The following is a 17,183-nucleotide window of genomic DNA, read 5'->3' on the forward strand; positions in this document are numbered from 1 at the left end:
GCTGTCAGATATGGAGGGGAGCTCTTGTTTTGAGAAACGGTCTTGATGTGCTTGAATTGTCTTGATAACTTGAAAGTTGAGGCGATGAGGTGGTTAAATATTGCCGACACGGAGAATAATGGATCTGTGAAGATCTCAGGATGGTCCTGGAATTGCAACTCTCAATACCTTGTTAACCCTATTCTGGCGCAAGTTTCTCATCACACCATACCGGATGAAATATTCTTCAGTTTATGTCATGCCAATCCACTTGGGTCAGGGTCATGAGTACATTGTGAGAATTTCTTTTTGAATCTGGACTCATAGCGGCCTCCTAATAATTATCGTGATCAGCTAGGGTAATTCAGCGAGATCATTACTATAGCAGGTGAGTGCGGATCGCCATAACTTTTGAAACTTCACATTGTGTCGTTTTGGTAGTCATACTTGCGGTTGTATCCGGATCGAAGGTTTTACTGGCGTTCAATGTGGTCTTACATCCATTCTCACTGGTTTTTGATGATGCCAGAGGTCCTTGCCGACCTGAATATCAGATTGGCGGTCCTGCGTACATTAACATGGAACAGTGGCAATCCTTGTTGATCCGTATCAAATATTCATTACTTCATGAAGATTCTTCAGGGTGAGCGTACTTCGATGCAGTCGCTGAGTGTAATTGATACCCCAAGAGTTTGAATACATTTGATACTTGGTTGGTTTGATAGGCCTTCGTTGCAAGCTGAACATGGCACTCTCTTCGAGCGGCAAATCAATTGCTTTTGGTGGCATATTGAGGTCGGTATTTGGTCGCACAGAATGGTCATCACAACCTCCCACGGTCTTCAGACGATCAGGATGCAAATCAGGGTCCAAATCAGGGCGCAAGTCTGGCAATCGGCGCCAGAATTGCGTACCATCGGCTGAAGAGCAAATTATCAATCTGATCTGATAATCGGAATAACGAGTAGTAGTACTCGGAATAGTGCTCTAACGTGCGCAGCTCACTTACCGAAAACGTAGATCAGTGGACCGAAGCGGACAGGCTACTCCGAGTGCATACCACCAATGGGGCAGGTCCAGATTTACCAGTGTTCCATAGACAGGCACAGGATACCCTTGACTAACCTTGATGGATGATGATTGTTACTGTCTGGCTCCATTCGCCGTCCTCCGTAGGCCCGTCCATAACTATCTACCGAGCCGAACTGATGATCATATCACTAGGAAGAAATGATTTTCTTGCTCACTCACTTCCTTTGGGTTTCAGGACTCACAGCAAGCCTAAACTGAGGCCGATCATTATCAACAAGCATCCCATGGCCTGCCAAGTTTTTTTCACGTCAACTTGCGAGCTGTTTTCTTTTCTTTCTCTTTTCCTCGCAATGATGGAAGATCGATTGAGAGAACGAAAGCAGTGAAAAGGGGCGGTGAGAACAGCTGTATCTATCTCGTTGCAAACAATTGATTCTCACTTCGTGTTCGGTTTTTCTCCCCATGCCCAAACCACCTCAACCACAATGAACCCGGAGTCTTCGGCCGTGCCTCGGCCTTACAGCTCCTTTAGCAACCTCCAGAAGAAATACATCGTCTTCACAGCGGCCGGGGCTGGTTTTTTTTCCTCTTTGTCGGCCCAGATTTACTTCCCGGCCTTGAATGCGTTGGCTCAGGATCTGGGTGTGTCATCGTCCTTGATCAACCTGACAGTCACCAGTTACATGGTAAATGCTAAGCATATCCCGGATATCAACCAAAGAATGCGGTTAACTAACGGTGGTAATCTGCTAGATCTTCCAAGGAATTGCGCCCATGTTTCTCGGCAGCTTTGCAGACCAAACTGGCCGTCGACCCGCCTACATCATCTGCTTCGTCATTTATATCGCGTCAAACATTGGACTCGCATTGCAGGAGAATTACCCCGCCCTGATTGTGCTGCGATGTCTACAAAGTTCCGGAATCAGCAGTAGTGTGGCGCTGTCTGCGGCGACCGTTGCCGATGTCAGCACCAAAGAGGAGCGAGGATCATACATGGGCATTGTTATGGCAGGAAACTTCTCGGGACCAGCCATTGGCCCCATCATTGGTGGTCTACTCGCCCAGTATCTCGGCTGGAAGTCGATTTTCTGGTTCCTGACCATCGCATCCGGTGTTTTCTTGGTGCCTCTCCTCTTGTTCCTTCCGGAGACCGCACGGAATGTCGTCGGGGACGGTTCGTATCCGGCACAGCCATGGAACCAGCCCTTCGTTCACTACTTCTACCGTAACAACGCATCCAAGCAGCCTTCCTCTCCCGCGGAGAGTCTCAACCAGTCCGACAGCAGCGACTTGCCAGAAAAGCCACAGCACAAGCTCCGATTCCCTAACCCGCTGAAACCGCTTGTGATCGTGTTCCATCCAAACTCGATCATCGTCCTTTTGGTCACGGGAGTCATCATGGGTGGCAATATGACCGTTCTCTCGTCCATCACGGAGATGTATACCACGGAGTACAACCTAAGCATCCTCCAAATCGGCCTCTGCTACATCACGCTAGGCACCGGGTCCATCCTAGCCTCCGTAGTGACAGGCCGTCTCCTGGACTGGAACTACCGGCGCAGCGCCGCCAAACGCGCCGGCCCAGACGCCACCCCCGAACAAATACAGTCCCAAAAAGAGTCGGTCCCTGTCGAGAAAGCCCGCAGCGCCATCACCATCCCACTAGTCATCATGGGCAGTCTGACTGTGCTGGCATTTGGCTGGGTGGTCAACTACGGGGTGCACCTCGCGGCGCCCGAGGTGCTCCTGTTCTTCATCGGCATGGGCCAGACTGGTGGCTTCATTTCCACCTCCACGCTGCTTGTCGATTTGCATACGTCTCACCCGGCTGCTGCGACTGCCGCGAATAATATGGTGCGGTCTTTCTTTTCGGCCGCGGCATCGGCGGCCATTGATCCCATGCTGAACGCCATGGGTCGGGGATGGGCCTTCACGCTGGTGGCGTTCATTTTACTAGGGACGATCCCGTTCCTTTTATTGCTTTGTGGAATGGGGAGTCGAAAGGAAAAGAACAATGCTGCCGGGCGATCGAATGATTGAGGTGTTTGTGGAATGCATGCCAACTGTGAAGTTTAATGAATTGCTGGGCTTGGTGGAAAGGGAGATAAGCCACGACAGCACTATTCAAGCAGCAATTTCAGCGATGGACCGGCAAAAGGAAAAGCATTTGGTAGTTATATCTTTTTTTCCCATAGAATATCATGAATAACTTTTACAAAGCGCCGTACCGAGGAACATATACATAACTTAATTGTATGAACATGATGGAAATGTAGTGATATCTGGGAACAATGGATTGGGCTGGGGCTAGTTTACTCTTTTCAACATCTCATATGATGCGGGAGGTATTTGTCTTAATATTCGCAAGGAAATGGGCGATAGATACGTAGGTCAGCTTATTTTTGGCGATCCTCTTCCAATCCCATCAAAGTTATCACGTCGGTGTTTATGATACTCTACAACCCAACGCCCCCAATAATCCACAGCGAATTAGCCAACATAATCTGATTGGGATATATGGCTGTGTGCCTGACAGAAACTATCGTCTGAGATATATAAAAGCGAGTATTGGGACTCGAACGGTTAGGTGGAAGATATGGAGTTGGCCACTGGCTGCCAGTATCGAACCGTCGTCTTGGTCTATTTCATGTGTCCTGGCGTGAGTACTCTGCCTTCATGCCCAAGTCTGCAGTGCTTTAGTAGTGATTGGCTAGCCCTAATCCAAACAGCCTACTGGTGAAACTATTTGAGGGAGATTATCTATCTATTTGAAAAGCCTGGTTCAGACAAAGTCGATGATGCCGCTTTGGATAGTCGATAAGACTTTCTTTGATGAATTATGACACTTTTCCCAAGCTATTGCCGAACAAGTAATGACTTCTAATAGGAGGGTCTGCAGCAAGAATTTTGGAATATGGCACATTTGGCACCCAATGCAAAATAATATATCCCACAGATTTCTATAACTATCGATTTCTACGATAAATTATAATCGCGAAGTATCGGAACGCAGCCGCCCGACAACCATGTCTTCAGTTTTCCGAGCTTCTAACCAACCACTCCAGAAAGGAGGCAACGCCGTTGCAGCCGCGATAAGCTTATGCAGTCCGCATATTCCGCGCGTAGCATGAACTTCTGGAATGCATTCGCCAGGCTGATTCAATGAGTGATTAAAGACCTCCAATGAGATCGGGCCCCGGTACCCGGTTGCAAGTACAGCAGCGGCAACCAACTCAACGGGTATATAGCCACCCCGAGACTGTTCGAGCGGGAAGAGACGATGACCTCGAGACCATGGAAGGCGAGCCGGTGTATCTGGCTCTGTCGGAAGGATTGTCGCAGGATTTACGAGTTCCGCATCGCTGCATTGGAAGAAGAAAATCCGGTCACCCGGGACCGTCGCGACCATAGCTGCAAGAGAAGCTGTGAGAACTTGGATGGACTCCTCGAGAGTGGGGAATATCCGCCCATGTCCGTCGGGGTTATGAGGGTCCGCGAATTCGACGGCTAGGATGTTGAACGCGTCGACAATCAGGCCGACGTTGGGACGATTTGCGAATCGCACTGCCTCCCATGAGGACGACCAGGTGTTCCGTACGGCCCAGGAAAGGCCCTCGTAGCCAATTTTCAAGATTGGCCCGCCGTCTGCCTGTGAAAATGCCGCTGCCATGTCGCCAAGCTCGGCCAGATCCTTTGCAACAGTATTGAGATCAGACGTGACTCCGTTGTCGGTGCGGATGTTAGCGCACATAAAGACAAGATCCGTGTCGAAAGCCCGCATGAAAGGGAAACGCTTGGCGACCAAATCTAACGTCGCGCGGCGTTCCACTGGATTTTTGATGCCTTCGATTTTGCGCAAGGGTTGTGTACAAGCAATGCGCATTCCCAGTGACTTGACCAGATTGCCGAGCTTGCGGGCAACTTGTAAGTTTGCCGGTGTTGCCTCCCACAGTTGGTACCCTGGCAAGCCATGCTCTTCAAGATACTTCTCCCAGCACTCGTCAAAAAGGTCAATCCATCGATAACCTGCTTTAGCAGCTGCTTCGAGGCGGGGCTGCAGTCGATGTTCTCTCCAGTTGCCGAGAGATAGCGTGGCAATACCAAACTCGTTGACGATAGAGGACGGCAACGGTTTAGACATTCTGATCCAATTGAGATTATCTGAAAATGCGAGTCGAGATGGGTATGTATGCCCGATCACTAGTAAATATGTCAGCGGGGGATGATCTTTTACCCAGACCTCAGTTCCCCGACATACCTCGGTCACTATTTTTATTGACCGGTTTACGTCGGTCTCATGCGCCGAGTCCCGCATCCTCGACAGTCTCATGATTTTTCTATTCTGCTGCTTCTTTTGATTTTCTTTTCAATTCCATAAATAGCCAACAAGATGGACACATTCTAACACTACGGGACATGACCGTTATCCCCAGAATCTCCATCGCACCCATTACACGCCCACCTTCGGAAAGAGGTATGGTCAGTCCTTGGAAATATTCGAAGCAATTTAAACACTTAATCGATCTCTTTCATGCCGAAGTTATGTGGGAAACACGATAGACCGGAGAGCTTGCTTCGTTCAAAAGAAATTCCCAAAGCCTGGCCCAAATATTTCCCGGAAAAAGTCAGCGAAGCCGTCGCCAACAAACCCGTCTTGACTCGATATCGCCGGCGTCAGAAACGGGTCCAAATCCGAGACAAGAGGACTCCGAGGTGTCATCTGTGGCGTTGTAACTTGCCATCCAGGTGACCCCCAACTAACGCCATGCTTATAACCATGCGTAGAGTCAAGCTGGCGTTCTCTTGCGCGCGATGACTCTCTTAGGCTAACGGCTCTAGCCCGTAGGATTGCCATGAGATGTTGCCCCAGAAGTGCCGCGATACCAAAGCGATGTGAAGGCGTAGTACCGGCACGCTGTAACTGCAGGACAGCCCTTGCGCTCCAGGCTCTCGCATCAATGGTGCTATCATTCGCCGCGTGCGATCCAGTGGCCGATCCACATCATACTACGAGATCAAGGCCAAGGCAGTTGTCTTGGCCACCGGTGGTTTCCAGGGGTCGCCGAGCCTGACAGCCAAATATCTGGGCCAGGGCGGGGACAACATTTTCGTGCGTTCGAACAGGGGCTCTGTGGGGGATGGGTTTAATCTAGCCATCGGAGCAGGAGCAGGAACAAGTAGGGGCATGAATACCTACTACGGTCATCTTATGGCTGCTCCTCTCCGAGCAGATGAAGTGGGGCCCAAGGACTATCTTCCGCTAGCACAATATCGTGAGTAGCGATTTCCCGTGCATAATTTGCCAGACATCTAACGAGCCCACAGAGAGTAGATATTGCTTGCTGCTCAATCAGGGTGGGCGCCGTTTCGCGGATGAGACAACTGGCGATGAGATAATCAACCAATATCTTGCAAAGCAAGAGAATCGACGTGGCTTCCTGCTGTTCAAGTGAGTCTCTCGTTAGTTATGTGAAGTTAGGGTTTTACACTGACGCGTTATTCCTCCGGGCTTTAGCGAGAAAACCCGCCTTCAACACTGTGTATCTGCTTTATTCCCGAATGCAGGGAATGTCGACCGCCCCCAAAAGGCTCGCGAGCATGGATGCAATGTCGGATCCGCGTCTACGCTTGCTGAACTCATCGAGATACTGACACAATGGGGCGTGGACTGCGTGAACGCCAAGCGTACGATTGAGGAATACGATAGAGTGGTTCGCCAAAGAGAAAATGGACTAGCGCTTGACGTCCCCGTTGGCCGGGGCGGCTTGCCCCCAGCCTCTTTAGTGGAGGGCGATGGTCCGTTTTACGCTATGGAAGTGCAACCATCGTATGTAAGCTCGCGTTGTTTAGTATCCATGGATACTGACATGGCTGACAGGATTACGTTCACCTATGGAGGAATAAACATCGACAAGCAGGGCCACGCCCTCACTGCAGATAAGACCATATTACCGGGATTGCTTGTCGCTGGCGTCGATGCTGGAGGTTTCAGCAATTTGGGATATGCTGGCGGTCTTGCACTCGCTTTCGTCACTGGTATTTGGGCAGCGAGGGAGGTGGCGCGAGAACTGGGACTCCCGCTACCGCGTCTTCCAGTGCCAGATACAAGAGATTCTAAGACTAAGCCGAGCAAGGGGCGTCTGTGATGCAGTCCCGACTGTTATTATAAATCTGTTCTTATCCTGTACGCACTGAAATTGGTCCATAGCTCAGCAGCATTTGAGTCTAGCAATCAGACTTTTTCAGTGATATACACACTAGGCTCTGAAGACTGGCTGCTTGAATCCTGTTTATTAGCTTTCAAAACCTGGATATAGTGATGGAGTGTCAAATTCACTTTACGCTTTCTTACTGACTTCTTTCCATTGTCAAATTTGAGGACAGTTCTCATAGATGTGTGCAGGAAACATGCGCATTTTTGCTACTCAACAAGTGCAGGAATAACGACAAGGCTGCAGAATGCTTGAAAAGTAAATCGATCGACGAACGGCTGAAGATGATCGTCTTTAAGATCCATTATAGCAATTCATTCTTCAAATACTGTAAATCCGGACCATCGAGAGTGGTATCGAAGCCATAATCGCTCCAGGCGCATTGAATAGAACACCAAACACAGAACATGAAAGCAAGCGACAGCCCAGAAAGACATCAAATAACGCACAAAAACAAAACCATCATAGTACAGTTTTATACCCAGACAATACACAATCCCAACAGCAACCACGACCAGCCCGTCCCCGATCCCAATGTGAATCGCTCATGCATACCCATCATCATTCCACGTCCGAGCCGACTTGGCTTCGCGGGCATCTCGTCGTCGATTGCGGTAGAGGAAGAAGCAGCAGATGCATAGTGCGATAAAGACGACTCTATAACCAAGCAAAAGAGTGGATTAGCAACTGAACTATTGAGGTATAGTGCCTAAGCGGCCAAATAGTATGGAGCCCAGACTCACACCCCGATAATAATCCCCGGCACTCCACTCTTGGTGAAGTTACTGACGGGCTTCTCGCCGTCGCGAGGAAATAGTGTTAATGCCGATGATGTCATTTTGTTTTTATTTTGAAATGATCTGGATTCAGTTGACTTCGCGATGAGGATATCCGGGGTATAAAAGAACGGACGCGATGGGTGCGACGTAACGCGATGCGATGCAATGCGACGCAAAAGGGGGAGGCGAGGCCGGGGGTTGATTGTTTCAGGGAGTTGTATATAGGGGGTTCCCCTGACTGGATGTACGGGGTGGGAACAAATGAGCGACTTGTAGACAGAAAGGAAGAAAGAGCGACAAAATGATAGGATTTGAATGGAAGTGAGAAAGAAAGACTATGGAAACCGCATTTTTTTGTTTTGGAGAACTCAGCATCAACTGAAATGCCGTTATCTGTGCTATCGCTGATGCGCCCCTTGTTTCAGGTACCGCGGATAATCCTTTACCCGTGGGATCACGTGAGGCGGCTGCCCTAAAAATATCTTGAGGTAACGGTTAGTAGGGCGTGGGAAACAGAGATTCTCGTCCATTAGCGATAAATACCATATCAGAACTTGTCTCCTCAATGACAGGAGTGGATGTTTTACACCACTTCAATTAAACAGGAACATTGTTGAAGAATTCCCGAACCACAAGGGCCAACCAGAGCACGGTAGTGGTTATACCGACGTATAGCTGCCTCAATAAGCGCGAGGTTTCCCGGTGTCACGACAAATCGAGATATCTACCAAGGCATTTACTGTCCTCATTCCTTTGCTATTTGTTACTTCTTTCTACCTTTTTCTATCGTCTTCTCTTCATCTTCCGCTCAATCAGTTGACCGCGCCTGTGAGTTTACTAGTCAGTTCTATGGTCAATATTTCCAAATACCTACAAGAAACAGACATCGCTAAGCTTCTTGGTCAGTTTGAAGCTGATATAAAGCTGCAGGTGGGAAAGCGGTTAGGACCGAGAGTTAAACGACGGACGTACGCTTCTTGTGCTAACGAAACAACGAAACTTTATGACTAGATACTTTTACTGCAAAATATGTGACGTAATACATGTCTGTCCCTGACAATTTACCATCTGTGATACTAAACTAGTTTGGAAACACTGCCACCTGCGATTATAACTTAGGACCTACGTGGACGTTCTGACACCTGGCAACATGTGCCGTCGTCCTTTTTATTCATCCGAAAGAAAATCTTATAAGTAGGCTTTCCCCAGGGCAGATCTACCGTGTTCCTAGGGCTCAATGTTTGAATGAAGTTATCGAGGTCAAAGTGCCATCCCAGAAAATTTTTGAACTAAATTAGTCCTGGTGATCACTTTTTGGCCAGCTCTTTTTTCGTAATTTCGATACAAAACTCTACCCGAGCGGTTGATTTATTAACAATGGCGTTAGTTGATTGGCAGGCGATATAGTGTAGGAATATATCCATTTCACTTCACCGAAGTCTTCCTCCTTGTAACCTCGTTCACGTGCGAAGAATTTGTATGAATTTTTGCTCATTTTCCATTATTCAAAATTAGCAATCTTTGGTTTGAGCACTACGTGTACTTATCCTGGTCTTCATGTCTGTGCAGTGCTGCACCTATACAATGCCTTGCGGCACCTGAATCCTCCGGTCTTCAAGATTACTCTCCTGGAACAACTTTGCCAGTTGGTCCTACAACCGCTGTTTTTGGGTACAGTTCCCAAAGGGAACTTTAGTTCTCATTTTTGTAGAGCGACGGGCCAAGGCCTTAGTCGAGAGAACCCCTCCAGTACAGGCAAGCGTACGGGCCTGTCAATGGCATCTACAGTTTCGATGCGTGATGTCAATTAAAAGAGCACGTCTCTATTTTATACGCTCACCTCCTCTCACTATCAAACCACAAATGACTTTTGGGCCAGAGTCTACATCGACCTAACGTTTGAGACAGCCAAGTCATGGCCAGGTTGCCCATGTTGAGCAAGTTCACTCAGTGCCATTTAATGACCCATTGGACAGGAGTAAGACAACCGTTACGAAGGGATTTACTGGTGAACTTCCCATTATGCGCAACCCTTTTTGCAATATTCCGCTTCTGTGCTCAACTGCTCCACGGCGTTAGTAAAAATTTGGACAGCGATTCTGGAATCTCTTCCCAAGGGCTACCCGGCACACCTTTGGGCTTTACCTCGTGGACACGCTCTTGGATAATATCGTTGATCACCTCAGGGATGATAGGAAGAGGCACTTGCTAAGGTACTGGTGGCCCCTCAACATGGTGAAGAAAGTATTTGCAGAGGTAGGAAATAATCCTTCCCTGTCTGATTACCGATGGTCAATATACGATAGGATGGATGAACAGTGTATTGGTGGGAATATTTTTTTTGAGGTTGTTGATGGAATATGTCGGTATCGGTGTTCTGGAAATGCGTTCGCCGCTCCCAATGTTGGTTAGGATGGTCTGGCCCCAGCACTTGGCTGCGGATATTCATTACCTGCATCACCAGCTCTTCACCTTCCTCTCATCGTCCTTGATTCCAGTATGTTGATACCAAATTGGCCATCCTGGTTAGAATTTTGGGATGCGTTGGCCCCAACACTTGCTTCCACATCTCTGTCACCTGTACAAATAGCTCTTCTGCGTCATTGTATAGCCCATCATTATACAGGCATTTCGCAATCTTCTGAACCCCATAAATATATTATTTGTAACGCCAGTACCAATAATTTACCAGTTAGAACTTTATCCACTTCTTGTTCTTTGAGCCTTGGTTGTCCCGCTACAGTGAAATGAAGAGCCTTTATCAGACAGTAACTAACCAAGCATAGCCTGGGAATCCTAATGTTGAGGGCGCTGTGGCAAGACTCTTAGCCGTGGAGAACGGGGACTTGGTTTTTGTCTCATCCCGGCCGATTGCATCTGGCTGAGCTTAGCCAACCACGGATTTCCCTTCAGACATTCTTTACAGCCAACGATATGCTTAGATTCGCCCTTGCTACGTTCAGTCTCATAGGATTTAGTTTAAAGTTAGTCCTGACGAGAACCAGGATTTCTAGGAATCCTTTACTGTTGTGAACCTCCGTGATGAAATGTCAAGCACGTAGCTACATATTCACATTATGTGCAATGTATCATTCCGTAGTCTGTACAGTAACAAACCCAAAAGAAAAATCATTCCATAGCCAACATAATCCTCCGCAAAGCCTCCTCGATATATTCCCTTGGCTGCGAGAACACAAGCCGGAACCACCCGCTATGCTCCGACCCAAACAACGCCCCACTCGACACAAACACCTTCTTCTTCATAAGAGCTTTCATTACTTTATCACTAACATCGGAGTCTTCAGGATCATCCGGGTGTACATCGCGATATTTCCGGCCCAGATTAATCCAGAGGAAGAAAGCGGCGTTTCCACCGGCAGCGTGCTCGATGCCATTGCTTTTGAGTAGTTGGACAGCGAATGCGTATGATTCGGAGAGTTTCTGTCGATTTTGCTGGATGTAGCGGCCAGTGAAGTCATGGTCTTCTAAGATAATGGAAGCAAGGTGGTCCGAGACAGAGGAGGAATAGCTGTACAACGTTACACCCTTTAGTGCCATGTGAAGGTCCGCATTGTTCTGTGAGATAATCACGCCCAATCGCAAGCCATTCGCTCCAAAGTCCTTGCTCATGCCCCACAACACATGCACAAGGCCCGGGTTGATGATGCCGGTAGCGTCAATCGAAAGAGCAGACTCGAACCGCACGGGAGGAATCTTCAACTCGTCGACTGTATTTTCCCACATGGAAAGCGCATAGATCTCATCGCTGACAAAATGCATCTGATACTTTTGACATAGCCGCATCAGCTTAATCAATGTCTCGCGGGGGTAGCAGCGTCCGAGCGGGTTATGCGGATGACAGAGCATCAGCGCGCGAACTCGTCGACCGGACTTATTCTGGAAGTTGAGCAATGCTTGCTCGTATCGATCCACAGCTTCGAGGCTGAAGGGGTCGCAGTCTTGAAACTCAACGGGTATAACAGCCGTACTTGGCCGGAGCGACATGTCAGGGATAAATGTACCGTAGTACGGTCTTCCCAGGAGAATTCCCTCGCCCGGATCCGCAAATGCCCATGAGACATGCTCAATAGCCGAGGAAACACCATTCGTCACAGCTAGATGATCGCTAACCACAGGATGGGCCGGTTGAAAATGCTTATTCAGGAAACCCGCGATAGCCCGTCGGAGCCGATCTGACCCCGTCGCGCCATCGTTGTAAGTGAGGTATTTAGCCGGCAGACTAAGTTTTGTGTTGATATACTCCAGCAGTGTATCATGCATCAGCATGTTCTCCGCGACGCCGACGTTGACATAGCCGTTGGGGTTTGTGGTGGGAGACCATGTATCGGACATAACATCCCACGGGACTTGTTTTGCTGATTCGGCGGCCTGGCCGGCTCGCTGCGATATGTTTGACTCAGTCATATTGTACTGTTTGTTGGTAGAAGCAGTAGAGACGAGATGGAGGAGGTGAGATTAAGCCGAGTCACAGCGGGGCAGGGTAAGATCGGCTTATCAAATTCGGATATCAACGGTGGTACGGTGGAGTCTCGGCAACCCTAATTGCCCGAAGCCGATCCACTGCTTACTTTCTCGGAACATCTGACTGACTATGAGGAATTTTCTTTGTTGTATCATACAATGACTTTATGATGGACGCTATTGGTGAGTTGAGAAGGTAAGTTGCCCTTGGATCATGTGACTGGGGTCAACCCACGCCTACTCTTTTGTGGCATTCACTACAAGGAATAGGAGAATCATAACTAGTAAGCACGTTACTTTTAACTATCAGATACAGTCTATGCTACTGGTACGTATGGATTGAAGCAAATTGTTCAAGCTGTCAATGTATCTGATTATATTAGTGTCTACCTTCTCGCGGAAGGCATACATGTGGCTCTTTTTGTAACGCTGGAGTTTACCTTACGACAGCTCACTAATATATTGAAAATGATTTGAGTGGATGATATATGGCTAGTAAACAATCCCAATACGCATTATAACCGAAAAATAAATGGTAGAGCAATGACAAACTTGTGCTGACCAATCCTTCACGAAACAGGACATTTCTGTCGCCGGTAAAAGTCCTCCGCAAATTTTACTAACAATCATCCTGGTAGAAGGAAATCCTAATCTGGTAATCTATTAATGATGCGTAAGGCCTGCTCCGGAGCTTCTCAAGATTCCCTACAAGCATACATCCCCTGCAACATAAGGCGAATGACATCTTTATCATTGTAATTACCACATTTCCCCAGTACTTGTCTAGCACATGGGCTACTCTCTGGAGAAGAGATTGGCACCTCGCTCAAGAAGGGATCCAATCACCCTTCGTTGCCCTTCCGTCATAATGCCATTTTCTGTCATCAGAGCGTAACATCTTAGGTTGTAGCTTATGCTCGGCTATTAGGCGGCGTGGAACACAGCCTTGGTCAAGGAGATGCTCTACCATCGCCGGATTGATAGCACATAAGCCAAGCAGGAGCATAGACTCTAACTAATCCTCAGCGAGATTGGAAATTGCACCCTCTGCCCGTAGAAAATTGAACATGTCTGGTCCTCCGTCTGCTGCATCTTCCAAAATCTCATGTGAATTGATCAACGGGACGCCATGATGCAGCAATAACTGGATTGATGTGATATTCCCTGGTCTCACAGCTCGTTTTACCTCCTTGGCTCCAAGTTTAGGTTTGTCGAACATGCCTTTTTCAGACAAGAGGTGGAATATCGGCGAAAACTGCGTATGCAGAGATAAGGCCTGATCCCCAAAGTTCATGATATAGTTTCTCAAGGGTAAGGCTCTTGTCAATAAGCACCTTCACAATCTCTTTGTGACCTTTCCACAGTATTTCCTTGAGGAGCTGTAGGTCCCGCTCGTAACAGTTCTCAAGGGTTCCGGCCAAGGATCAAAGCCATGATCGAGAAGAAGTAGACCATATCCTTATTGCCTTCATGTGCAGCTTCCGCACGTGCAGAAGCGAACCCAGTGTAGATATTTCGAAGGGAGACCCAAGATTTTGCATCACCATGGGCTTCTCTGTCAAGGATCAGTTTGAAAGTAGCAGTGCACTCTGCTGCTATAACTTAAAGTACATTCCGATCACTATCACTATCATCGCCGGTCATATATTCTCAATGTATTGTAATAAGAGCTTTACCACTTCGTATTTCTTTTGGTTCGCCTCCCCGTAAATGTCACGCAGCGGTTGCGATCCGTCAATCCTCCTCGAAAAGGAGAAGCTTCGTAATTAACCAAAAGGCGAGCAACTTCGATATCATTATCTCGATCCATTATGGGATGATTCAGTGAGGCGTACCCTTCCTCGTCAGTCAAGTTCGAATTCGCGCCAGCACGGAGTAAGAACTGGACCGCTGATGAGTTACCATCGTAAGCTGCCTCATGAAGGGATGTACTTTGAAAATAATCACTGTAATAATGATGAACCTGGCTTGTCTTATTAACAATGGCCGGTGAAGTACTCTGAGTAAAATCTCGCAATTGCTTGGCCCTCGTTGACGGTTGCCAGTTCTATAAGCCCTTTTTTCATTGCATATATGACCAAGATTCGCAGTGGATTATGGGTCCAAAGTGCACCAAGACATGTTCGCACGGTATTTCATGGTAAGTGTTCCCTGGCGAAGTTCCCGCGTCAAGCATCGTCTGAAAAGTCGAAGCCATGCCCTTGCGAGCCGCTCATGTCAGGGCTGTGGCCTTATAATGTCGGAGATTGTGCTTATACTGTTAGGGATTCAGCAGGGATGGAATCCGCCTGTTTGTCTGGATGAGAGCATTGATATGCTCATCATATTCGAACAAGCTGGCGGTATAGAGGATTAGCTCGTTGGGGAGCTCAGACAACGCCATGATGTGGATGGGAAGTTGGAATCTTGAACACAGTAAGCTAATAGAAAACGCAGTTAAGTATATTGTACAGCAAAGCATAGCAACCTTCTCTTGTCATGTGAACATCCACCAACAGGGGTACCCTGTATCACCATGACCGGGATGGAAATATCATCAGTCTCCAGCGCCCTCCGAAAGAGATCGTTGGGTCCTTAGACATGCTGGATGTTGCTACAAAAGCAGATAGTCAATTCATCGACAGTTTTATAGCACTCAATAATCGTACTAGTACAGCTGGTAGGACGTACAGCTTGATAAATGACGTCACTATAGAATAACTAGTTAACTTACTTTCTCAGCGGATTATTTGCCCCTTTTTCAAGGCACCTGTTAGTACCCAGCGGGTCACGTGCCTCACCGCCCTCGCTTTCTGCCCGGTAGTTATAGTTAGCCTTAGCCGATAGGCCACCAACCAATCAACCATCCATCACACACCAAAAGGTTATGAGCCCTCTTGCTCGAAAAAGAGAAGAGCGATATTATCTATCTGATATACGTGTTGGTTCCTTTAGTGAATTATTCTTATTTGGCTTATCAGACTGTGCTATTTGCCTATAAGGATCAATTGCTATCGTACGCTCGATTTTGACCCCGAAAAACGTTTTCATCGGTATACTTCACATACATCTCGAATCGCCCGATACCAATCGATTTGAATCGACTACACCGTCAACGCAGATTAAATCATATAGCAGTCGATTTCACTGCTTTCTGCATCGATATGTCTTCCCAGAAGACCAAGATGGCGCCGGTTACCCAGGTGCCTACCCCTCAAACCGTCCAGTCCACCAGCCATCAACAGGCAGATTCGATGGATATTGACGATCAAACAGCGCCTACCCCAGGTGTATTCCCGATTGAAGAGGATACTCAGGGCGAACGCTCTGAGGAACCATCGACACCGATTCGAGGGGGGGACCAATCAAGCCCCCAGCCTCAAGAACAAGATTTTCAACGGGCAAAGGCCCCAGAGAGGCCTCAAGCATCCGAAAGACGTGAACAGTCCACGCAAGAACGACGACCTGCTAAGAGGTCTAGCCATGAGCTCATTGCAGAACTATGGCGCAGACTTGAGCAGAAGGATGAGGAGATGTTAGAGCTCCGCAAGGCACAGATGAATGCCACCACATCCTCTATAGACTCCCGCCTAGTTGATCAGCTGTCCAAAATGTTTGAGCGATCGGATGGTCAATCAACGCTGGATAGGGAGGAACGCCGTTTGACACAGCTCGCCCAGACACACTGGCGAGAGACCAAGAAATTGCACGGACGAGATAATTATTCCGACTGGCGAAAAGGCATATTGCTTGATGCTGACTATTTGGATGCCCGAGACATCCTACTCCGACCGGACTCCGTACTGAAGGCGACTCCCCTTCAGCGGACCCGATTTGATACCTCCAGACGGCTATTATATACACGGATATTAGACCGTTTGACGCCAGATATCGCCTATCAGGTCCAAACAGACCATACACAGCCACCGTCCGATATTCTGTCCAAATTGGACACGATCTACGGCATATCACCTGCCGAAAAACGCCTTCTTTTGGTGAAGACACTCCTGAATTTGAAGCCGCAAGGCGATTATATCGCGATGATGCGACAATGGCAGAGGATATCTGCTGAGTTAGAGCGCCAGGAGTATTCAATTTCAGAAATATGCCATGATATTGGCATAGTCCTATTGGGTGAATATCAGCGTTCATTCATGCGTACCCAACTGGATCATCTTTTCATGTTATCGAAAAAGAATCAGTTGCATGAGATGGATATGGCCGCGATCATCGACCAATTGGAGAGTCGTACACCATCCGCACCCGGCCATTACAGACCACTGTCGTACACAATTTATCGACAGGAACCCTGGGGCCACATACCCCAACCAGATAATCAACCATCCAAGGGGGGGAACAAGAAGAGTCAGCCCAGCACAGGCGCTTCATCAGACCCTTCTTCACCCCAGAAACCATCCAGCAACCAATCAAAGACATCGAAACTTTGTCCTCATTGCAAACGAGGATATCATAAAGTCGAACGCTGCTGGGTACTACACCCAGAACTCCGTCCACCAAAGGAAAAGGAGAACCCTCCATCCAATGACACGTCCCCTAATGAGGATAATCAATCAAAGCCTATTACAGGCACAACTGGTGTTGTCAATCTAGTCCGTTCAACAAAGCGATCGGATGATTGGATATTTGATACTGGAGCCACATGGACTATTCACAGTGATAGGGCCGTATTTGCCAGTTATATGCCATTGTCTGTGGCATC

The 17,183-nt window shown here is 48.0% G+C and overlaps 5 protein-coding genes across 5 annotated transcripts; 2 read left to right on the forward strand and 3 right to left on the reverse strand.

The window, feature by feature from the left end:
- Positions 1-1,496: 1,496 nt before the first annotated feature.
- On the forward strand, positions 1,497-3,051 carry ACHE_10203S (uncharacterized protein; the record flags this gene model as incomplete). Its single annotated transcript, XM_043276665.1, has 2 exons — positions 1,497-1,697; positions 1,765-3,051. 2 exons carry the CDS (start codon positions 1,497-1,499, stop codon positions 3,049-3,051), a joined length of 1,488 nt encoding a protein of 495 aa, XP_043131323.1.
- A 946-nt stretch (positions 3,052-3,997) lies between these two features.
- ACHE_10204A (sugar phosphate isomerase/epimerase family protein) lies at positions 3,998-5,152 on the reverse strand (the record flags this gene model as incomplete). Its single annotated transcript, XM_043276676.1, has 1 exon — positions 3,998-5,152. One exon carries the CDS (start codon positions 5,150-5,152, stop codon positions 3,998-4,000), a length of 1,155 nt encoding a protein of 384 aa, XP_043131324.1.
- A 717-nt stretch (positions 5,153-5,869) lies between these two features.
- ACHE_10205S (uncharacterized protein) lies at positions 5,870-7,157 on the forward strand (the record flags this gene model as incomplete). The annotated part of the gene is made up of 5 exons (XM_043276687.1): positions 5,870-5,883; positions 5,944-6,284; positions 6,337-6,460; positions 6,527-6,838; positions 6,890-7,157. 5 exons carry the CDS (start codon positions 5,870-5,872, stop codon positions 7,155-7,157), a joined length of 1,059 nt encoding a protein of 352 aa, XP_043131325.1.
- A 611-nt stretch (positions 7,158-7,768) lies between these two features.
- On the reverse strand, positions 7,769-8,061 carry ACHE_10206A (uncharacterized protein; the record flags this gene model as incomplete). The annotated part of the gene is made up of 2 exons (XM_043276698.1): positions 7,769-7,880; positions 7,967-8,061. 2 exons carry the CDS (start codon positions 8,059-8,061, stop codon positions 7,769-7,771), a joined length of 207 nt encoding a protein of 68 aa, XP_043131326.1.
- Positions 8,062-11,131: 3,070 nt separating this feature from the next.
- ACHE_10207A (putative aminotransferase) lies at positions 11,132-12,427 on the reverse strand (the record flags this gene model as incomplete). The annotated part of the gene is made up of 1 exon (XM_043276709.1): positions 11,132-12,427. The coding sequence occupies one exon, from the start codon at positions 12,425-12,427 to the stop codon at positions 11,132-11,134; it is 1,296 nt and encodes a 431-aa protein (XP_043131327.1).
- Between the last annotated feature and the right edge of the window lie 4,756 nt (positions 12,428-17,183).

Source organism: Aspergillus chevalieri, chromosome 1 (genome assembly GCF_016861735.1).
Source record: "Aspergillus chevalieri M1 DNA, chromosome 1, nearly complete sequence".
Classification (NCBI taxonomy): Eukaryota; Fungi; Ascomycota; class Eurotiomycetes; order Eurotiales; family Aspergillaceae; genus Aspergillus; species Aspergillus chevalieri.